The sequence below is a fragment of the Phoenix dactylifera genome, chromosome 8 (assembly GCF_051530095.1).
Source record: "Phoenix dactylifera cultivar Ajwa chromosome 8, Ajwa_hap1_PhDact_Kaust_v1.1, whole genome shotgun sequence".
NCBI classification, from domain to species: domain Eukaryota; kingdom Viridiplantae; phylum Streptophyta; class Magnoliopsida; order Arecales; family Arecaceae; genus Phoenix; species Phoenix dactylifera.
In genome coordinates, this window is record NC_143197.1 from 20,593,263 (window position 1) to 20,602,577 (window position 9,315).

The 9,315-nt window shown below is 38.1% G+C and overlaps 1 protein-coding gene across 5 annotated transcripts; it reads left to right on the forward strand.

Annotated features, from left to right (window-relative positions):
• Nucleotides 1-2,651: 2,651 nt before the first annotated feature.
• LOC103721715 (transcription factor bHLH112-like) lies at nt 2,652-8,907 on the forward strand. Of its 5 annotated transcripts, none has more exons than XM_088703018.2 (8): nt 2,653-3,156; nt 3,266-3,815; nt 3,917-4,030; nt 4,121-4,201; nt 4,313-4,378; nt 4,484-4,534; nt 4,663-4,808; nt 8,366-8,907. In XM_088703018.2, the coding sequence occupies exons 1-8, from the start codon at nt 2,807-2,809 to the stop codon at nt 8,376-8,378; spliced, it is 1,371 nt and encodes a 456-aa protein (XP_088559144.2). In that variant the 5' UTR covers nt 2,653-2,806; the 3' UTR covers nt 8,379-8,907. The 5 variants fall into 5 exon arrangements, with proteins under 5 accessions (XP_088559143.2, XP_088559144.2, XP_088559146.2 ...); XM_088703020.2 differs by having other exon boundaries at nt 2,654-3,156; nt 4,136-4,201; nt 8,366-8,730; XM_088703019.2 differs by lacking the exon at nt 8,366-8,907 and having other exon boundaries at nt 2,654-3,156; nt 4,663-5,325.
• Nucleotides 8,908-9,315: the final 408 nt, after the last annotated feature.

The following is a 9,315-nucleotide window of genomic DNA, read 5'->3' on the forward strand; positions in this document are numbered from 1 at the left end:
GATTAGACGAAATTGGTCAAAGTTTTGTCGGTACGTGCGAGCTACGCCAGCGCATGGTTGAGAAGGAGTCGCTCTCGGGATTTGACTCCGGTGGGGCGGCCGAGCCCCGGCACGCGTGCAAGTCACGTGGGTCCCAGGTTTGACCTACGCTGCCCGGGTCACGAGCATGGCGTCAGCCGGTTCTCGCCCTTGCTAAGTATTTGATAAAGGCACGCCCATTTCTAATACATGCTCCCTCTTTCCAGCTTGCTAATTTCCATAGGAAATAATGAAGTGTGGGCTGCTGGCCTGCTAAAGGGGAAGGACATTAAAGAAAAGGGGTTGGTAGTGGAGGGAGTCGCCGGTCGAATAATTTAGAATTGAAATTTAAAATTATGAGAATAAACTTTTAAGTATTAACATAAGAATATTACTTTATCTTTCTTACCACATAAAAAAAAGCAAAAACAAGAGAATTGCTTTGCCTTCGACCTTGGCTTGTGTCATGCATCACGTTTTGTGCGCAAGCTTTGGATGTTTATGGTCAAATCCACCAGTCATAGTTGTTGAGAAGAAGAAAAGAAATAAGTTGCAGACAAAAATGACCTCCTCTTGCACAACATTGTTCATGGGGACATGCCTAAAATGTTATACAATGTGCACCAAAACAAATGGTAAAACTCAAGTGTGGTAACAATAATCCTTTATAAGCAAAGGTCTTAGAAGATTAGGGGCATGATTAAAAGATTAAATCTATGTATTGATGTAATCGAAAGAAATGGTAAGGCCCAAGATGAAGAAGGATATTTTGGTCATTTGAAAAGAATGTGACATAGATTTTATCTTGTAGTGGTCGGAAAAGTCGTTGAGAGGAAAGGAAATAGAGAATTAGCCAATGCATGAACCGAATAAACTATGATGAGATATTAACTTAGTAAGACACTCTCACATATGCAATATATATTAGATCACTTGATCTCAAAAATTTTCTGCTCTTTTGTTGGTTAGGTTCATTCCTAAAATATTTTTTTTAGGTTTTTCTAGCATCACCTTATTGATTGTAGTTCTACTAACCTTGTGTTTATACGAAAGAAGAATTAGGTTGTCGTCATTTGCTAAAAGAAGTTATGATTTAGTAAAATGCAAGGAAGCACCAAATATTTCATTAGCCATGTGTTGCCCCCTTGTTTTTGTTTAATTGGCTGGCGCTTAGTTTTTTGGGCTCCACGGAAAAAAGGAAATGAAAGAAAAAAAAAACATTATCATTCACGCCCCATAAAGAATTTTTTTTTATATTCTTCTATTTTTACTGTTAAATATATGTCAAAGCTTCATTGCCTTTTTTTTTTTTTTTTTTTTTTTTTTTTTTTGTTGTAGTTGCATAATGCATGCTTGCTAAACCCCAATCAGCCGCTGACACAACCACGAAAATACTTCAACAACAAGCTACCTAGCACCATCGGTCCTAGGGCATAAATAATTAATTTACTAGGTTTCTTTCTCCTTAAACAACTATATATTCAAGTCTAGGATAACCATCCTTGAAATTTTGTATAAAGTGGCCACCTGTACTTAGAAGAGAATAATAGTAGTTTATGAAAGAAAAGCAAGTTACGAATTGTCCTAGAGGTGGTAAAGGAGTAACCAGAGAATTTGCACAATCTTAAGAAATATGAATTCTAGTAGTAAAAGATGGTATGTTTGTGAGGATCCGTGCGGGCGTATGTTTAGTCCCACATTGGTTATTCGCTGGATAGATCTTGAGTACTTACACAGGATCAAGGAACCTAAATAATACCTTCCGGTTAGCTATTTTGGGTGAGGTCCTGGGTTGTTACAAATGGTATCAGAGCGGACCGGCCCATAACCTATGTGAACTAGGGGAAACTGCAGCACGAATCCATTGGGGCTGACCATGGGCCAATCATGGTGTTTGTGATTAGATTTGAATAGATTTAAACCCTTAGCCTGACGAGGACGTCAGGGCTTGAATGGAGGGAGTATGTGAGGACCCGTGCGGGCGTGTGTTTAATCCCACATCGATTATTCGCTGAGTAGATCTTGAGTACTTATACAGGATCAAGGAACCCAAATAATACCTTCCGGCTAGCCATTTTGGGTGAGGTCCTGGGTTGTTGCAAATGGTATCAGAGCGGACCCGGCCCATAACCTATGTGGATTAGGGGACACTACAGCACGGATCCATTGGGGCTGACCATGGGCTAATCATGGTATTTGTGATTAGATTTGAATAGATTTGAATCCTTAGCCTGACGAGGACGTCAGGGCTTGAACGGAGGGAGTATGTGAGGACCCGTGCGGGCGTGTGTTTAGTCCCACATCGGTTATTCGCTGGGTATATCTTGAGTACTTATATAGGATCAATGAACCCAAATAATACTTTTCGATTAACCATTTTGGATGAGGTCCAGGGTTGTTACAATATTAGAAACCTTCAACTAAATTACTCGATTGCAAAGCTGACGGTACAACTTCTTGTGACGCATGCATGGAAGTGGCAGTAAAATTGCTTGAACTTTAGGGCAAGGTGGACAAGAAGGGAAAAAGAAAAAAAGAAGAAAAAGAAAAACCTAGAGATAAGTGGAAGAAATGATATTTTCCCATGATAAGATGGATCTAATCGTCTGTCTGCTTTTCTAACATGGCAAATCTTAAACCGGAACCTGTTCCTCCAACGCTATCCACATTTCCCCACGGTTTATATAAAGCTAAGCACCACCAACGCAAATTCTAGTCATTCCATCACAGCTAACAACCAATAAGACCTCCCAACGCGAGAGAGAGAGAGAGAGAGAGAGAGAGAGCCATGGCAGAAGAATTCCAGAGAGGGATCTGTAGTAGTAGTAGCTGGTGGAGCACCGCAAGGACCAGCAGCTTCGATGGCCCGATGTTATCGACATCAGTCTCATGCTCGACGGAGCTCACCGGCATCGGTGGGAGCGTCAATTGGGCGGTGCCTGCTGACATGGTGGAGGTCAAGTCGAGGTCCTCCGACGAGTCACCAGGATCAGTCTCAAACAGCTCTATAACCTTCCAAGACACCCACAAACCCCAAGCCTCCGATCAATTGGTCGCTGACCCAATAATGGATTCCACGTTACAAATACCAGGTTTTGGCCTCTCCTCCCCATCAATCAATTGGCATCAACCTTTGTTGTAAGTATTCCCTTATTTCTCTCATTCTTTGGATCATTTATCATTTTATATATCAGCCTGTGGACTTTTTTTGATGTCTAAATCTGTATCTTATGATAAATTGATGTAGCACAACTAGTGGAAGATCTGAGACAAATTTACATGCCTTGCTCCAAGAGGGCATGAACTCAAGACCCAATCTTCAACAAGAACCGGCGATCGAATCCAATCAAACTCATATGAATGTTGAAAGTTCCTCATTCAACCTTTTAAAGGACTTGAATCAAGGGCTAATGCAAGACAAACATCACTATAGCTCCAGCATTAATAGCTACCCACTCTTTCCGGCATCGTTTGGATTACCTCCAACGCTGCTACAAGGTCTCTTGGGGCCCGGAATGAAACCTCAGCAGCCTTTTAACAATCAGCAGATGGATTCTCCGATGAGTTATCAGGGTGGCTTGAACGAGTCGTTGCAATCTCAAGTGGCTAAATTGCCACAGTTCAATATGGCCTTGCCAATGAAGCAGCAACTCCATTTCGCCAACAATACTCCCTTCTGGAATCCCTCAGCTACTGCCACAACTGAAACAACCTCTAACCTTTACTCTTCGACACCAACTCAGATAGCCCCACATGCCTTCAAGGGAAAAACAAATTGCAGTAAACTTTTGGTGAAGGTTAGTGTTGCCATCAGACCCTTGGACGGGCAAATGTTTATTTCTTGTTCAGATAATTAGGCTTGTTGTGGTCTGAATGGGGTTTTCTTGATTATATGTAGTCTAATTCAGAGGGAGTTGGGGATTCTAGCTCGAACGCAATGAAGAAAAGTGGCAATGAACCAGCATTCAAGAAGCCAAGGATAGAGACACCATCTCCATTGCCAACTTTTAAGGTACGATCGGATTCTATTTTAGATCTTAATCAATGGAGATCTGATGCACTCTCTTTTCTTCACTATGTGAACTTTGATAAGAGCTTTAAGTTATTATTGCACCAGGTCAGGAAAGAGAAGCTAGGGGACAGGGTCACTGCATTACAGCAGCTGGTTTCGCCTTTTGGAAAGGTGAGGCCTTTGATTTCCCTTTCCCCCGATGAGTAGAGCTCGAAGTTTTTCGTTAGGTTTTTGTATAAGCATTGTTATCGCCTTTATAACTGAATTCCATTTTTTTTCCAGACCGATACTGCATCCGTTCTCCACGAGGCCATTGATTACATCAAGTTTCTTCATGAACAAGTTGGTGTAAGTCTCTCCTTGGACACCTTGTTATCAAGCAGCAGGACTTTACTAGCTCTATTCTTGTACAAGAGAGAAACTCTATTCACTGATACTTTTATATCATTGCAGGTTCTCAGTGCTCCATATTTGAAGAATGGCCATCAAATCCAACACTCGCAGGTAATTTAAGTGTTCATTTAATGAAGAAATATTTTTCCAATTAGCTTTATTATCTTTTCAAGGAGTGAATGCAATATCCTGAGTTTAAGCTGCACAATGAACTGTTTAGGATTGGGTTTTATATGCAGAATTTGGATAAAACAAGGGATGGAGAAGGATCAAAGCTCGACCTCAAAAGCCGAGGGCTTTGCCTTGTGCCGTTATCCAGCACGTTTGCAGTGGCAAGCGAGACTCCAGTTGATTTCTGGACTCCAACCTTTGGAGGAACATATCGGTAAGGTAAAAGCTAGCCTGTTGAGGAGGAACAACAGAGTATTCTCTTCTATAAATAGCATGCTGTTAACACAAAGGAATGTAGGGAATGATAGATTAGGAGAAGAAGGATGTAGCCCATAACTCCATATGACATTTAGTGGTGAGGGAGAAAAGAGGAAGGAAAGCAAAAGGAGATGGCCCATTACAGACAAGGTATGTTGGGACAGCTCTAAGGGGAATGATGTAAGGCTGGCCATAGAGTTGAGAGCTCTGGAAGAGAATAATTCAGTGTTGTATTATATTTAGTGGTGGGATATTGGAATGGGAACAGGTGCCAAATGTGGCAGGGAATGTGGGATTAGTTTAGGGTGTGGGGACATTGTTGTCAATTTCTGAGTTTAGCACCAGGGAGTGGACACAGGTGAAGAAGGGGCAGAGAAGTGGGTCTTGTTCCAGTATGGTGTTTGTATATTGTATAAACTTTAAAGGTTGCCACCACCTTTCTTTTTTATAAAAATAATAACATTAACAAGAAATCATTTGAGTTCCAGAGTAGGACGTACAGGTTTGTGGTCTTTTTGTTCTGGGATATAACTTTTTCAGTTAATTTAAATGTTGTGGGTATGGTAAGTGGAAGTCAGAGGGAGGCCCATTAGCTCTCTCTCTCTCTCTCTCTCTCTCTCTCTCTTCTTGAATATTTAGGCATGGAAGGGTGGGGAATGCTTCAATCTCTGTTGCATGATAATATTCCCAAGTATTGATTATCCCTCTCAAAACTTCTCTTAATCTATGTTTTCTTTGTTAAATGAGATCTGCAGTACTGCATCAAAGAAATAATAGAAAGAAAGAAAAGGAAGAGAAGAATAGACATCCGCAGCCAGCTAAGTATACTTACATAGTCCTCTAACTAATAGATGTTAATTGGGTAGTTGTTGGGTTAGAATGTGAAGTACACAAGATGAGAGAAAAAGTAATTTCTTCAAGCTTAGATGAAAAAATGTAAAGCTATAGTTTTTGTCTGGAAGTATGTTCGTTTTTTGGGTTGTAATGCAGTTGGAGGGTTTAATGGCTTTACAGATCTATTAACTTGGTTCGAAGAAGAAAATACCAAATACTTCAGCTTTTATCTTGGCACCACTAACAAGTAGGTGCTTTCCCTTTTCTTTTGCGTAAATTACTATCTATTAGGTTGATACCTTATCTGAAAGCTGATAATGTGTTACTATGGTGCTGTTGCGGGAAAAATTTGGAGCATCCATGCTGATGGTGTCTAGAGGTCATCTAATGGAACTAGTGTCAAGAAGGAAGACATGGATGGAAAGGGAATGGACGAAGTAGTGGAAGTAGGTTTGAGGAACGCCCCTCGGATTTGTTTTTCCTTCATATGATTCCTAAATATCAGTACTTCACAAGAAACGGGAAAAAGTAGGCCTCTCAGAAAATGCAACCTAAGCATTCGCTTGTGCAACAAAATCTTTTTTTCCATGAATTTAGAAGAAGCTTAGGAATTTCATGTGTAAACATTTTAGTGCCTGCAACCTTTCCCCCATCTTTTGAAGCAAGTAATGCCCACAACCTTAGACATCTCTTAGAAAACCTGGTCACACAGTTATTCTCCAAAATTATAAGAGAAAAAGTATCATATGATAAGTAAAGAAAAATTGTTAAAGGACTCCGCCATGGCATCTGTTAATGTGCTTTCTTTAATTATTAAAGAGCTTTTTGCCCTTTCTCAGTAGCATACAATATTGTTTCTCCATTGCATATACGAAAAAAAATTATACTAGGAAGCAAAATGTGTTTGTGAGTTGTGAAATGAAAAGGAAAAGGATCATAGAAAATCAAGGTTCCTCATCCTTAAACAATGCATCAAACCTGCAATAAGATTTTGACAAATTGTTTAAGATAATGAGGGCATTTTCTTTGTGAACTTTGGGGAGCACTTGCCCGACGCCATCTCCTCATAAAGTATGGATAGAGATTTGCAGACTCTGAATATGGCCCAAGCCCTCCAAGAATAATGGCTGCTCTAAATTTGCTATTTATTTTTCTCGAAAAATCATCATCACCACCATCACATCATCATATACGTAAAAAAACCATGTGATTCAGGATAGAAGAAGGAGGAGAGAGAGAAAGGAGAAGAAGAGGAGGAGAAAGGAAGATGAAGGGGGAGAGGAAGAAGGAATTCACAATATCCTATAATCTTAATAATTTGAATTGTGCTCTCAATTGATATATTAATGGGTTTATATAGACAACCCAAAACCTTAATATGAGTGCATAAAAATAAAATTCTAGAATCCAAATAAAATTTTAGAATCCAAATAGAATAAAATTTTTTAATTTTAAAATAAAATAATTTTTTTTAATTTTTATATTTGTGCCTAACATTAATGCTAGATTCTTTATTAATGGACGGTCCTCCATCACCATGCTAATATATTTCATGAAAAATCAGTTACGGCCATTTCAAGATGGAATTCTACACTTTTGAACATAATTAAATTACAACATCTAGAGTTTTTAAAACGTAAAATATCAATTGTTTATGAGGTTTCCTAGATAAGTAGATAGCTACAAAAATGTTGTACATATTTTAATTGATTTATGGTCTATAATCATCCAAATCAATTGGATTTTGGTTTGCATGTACTTGAAGATTTGTAGATCTAGATTAACATTTTGCATTCTAAAATTATATAGCTTGCAATAGTTTATGAACTCAATTTGTGATCACTATTATCAATTTGTGATCACTTGAAAAAACTCCACAACAGTTCACTTTTTATTTTTGTACAAATTTAGATATCATGCATCATGATCAATAATTTGAATTTCATATTAAAATGGTTATCATTGTTTTTGCTTGGAAAGCATTTGCTTGGTGCACATATAATGCAAGCTGGGACCACAAGGAACTAAGCAAAAATTAAAATTTGATTCAAGAAAACTTTCTTGAAGTATTGAATATTTTTCTATAATCAACAGTCCAGCCAGATAAATGAAATGATCATGTATTTTTATGGTGAAAATATCCAAGATTCAAAGTTATATCATTTTTTGAGAAATGAGTGGGAGAATGGGGGTCATCCCACAAAATTCAACTTTGTATCCCCTAAATTTTGCTGCTATGTTGCACAAGAATTGTCCATTTATTCCATGCCAAGATTGATCTTGATTATCACAGCTAGATAAATGGTCATCTTAATGGAGTTCTCTGGATGTTAACGAAGCTAATATTCGGTTACACACAGACACATGCATTTATGTCCATACATATGTACGTACATGTATGTTATGATCCCCCTAAATTAAAATAGAGTAACTTAAAGGTATTCAAATGCTGTTAGCAGTATGTCTGGATTTCTTACAACATTTTATAGAAATGCCAAGAGGTGCTAGGTCCAACCTAGCTAGGGCACAATCTAGAAGGAGCATATGTTCTTTAAAATGAATTACTTGCATAATTCCCCTTACAACTCATATCATCGTTTTTCAGCATTTCCTAGAAGTTCATCATGCGTATCTACCTAAGTTCTTACTGCTCCAGTCCTTATTTTTTAATGCTTGCAGGTGCAAGGTCTAAGATGTTAAAAAAGGACAAGTCGTATTGGGACAAATACTAAACCACGCTGCTCATGGAAGACAAGCCTAAGTTTTGCTGACTAATTATTCTACTGACATGGGCTTTTGGAGGTTCCAGATTAGCTGGAATAAAACCTTGTTACTGAATAGAAATCAGTTTTTAAGTATCACCTAGCTTAATAGGATGGAAAAAGTTCTATTATCATCTTTTGCATTCAGTATGTCTATCTGTGGATTTGTACGTACGCATGCATGCATGGGAGTGAGTATTTTAATCAAACGGGAGGAGGAGAAACCTAAGTAGAGCGTACTAGAGCCTCATTCATTTTGGAGAAGAAGGATGTCTTAGTACCGTTGGAGTTTTAACTTTAAAAAAATAATTTTAAAAAATAAATATACTAATTTGATTTTCTAAATTTTAAATAGTTTAAAAATTTTAAAACTCTTATCTATTTTTTCAGATGTTTCTTTCAGAAGAGTTGCGATAACATTGGTTTGCGATGTTTCTAAAACATTGCTTCTTCGGAAATACTGCACCATTTCGGTCACCAGGCAGATTCTAAAAATAGGCTATGCATGGATCCAATATTTTAAAATACTCAATCCACATTACTACTTCTCTGCTTCTTTAGGTGAAACAAAGAATTTATCTCTTTTTTCTTGTTCTCTTCCTTCGAATCTTTTTTTAAAATTTTCTTTTCATCTGGGCAACTGAAAGAGTCGATCGAGTTAAGCCTCCTCAGTGATTGTACTCGTTAAAGGAGGATCGAGTTGAGCCGGATTGTTGTACCTTGGGGACAAAATCGCCATAGACCTACTTGTAGGGGCGAATCATGTTTTTAGAACAGTGTATATCATATGCTTTGATCTAGACAAGCTTTAATTTTTCAACCTTCTGATTTTATTCGAGTAGATTATTTTTTTATAATATTTATATA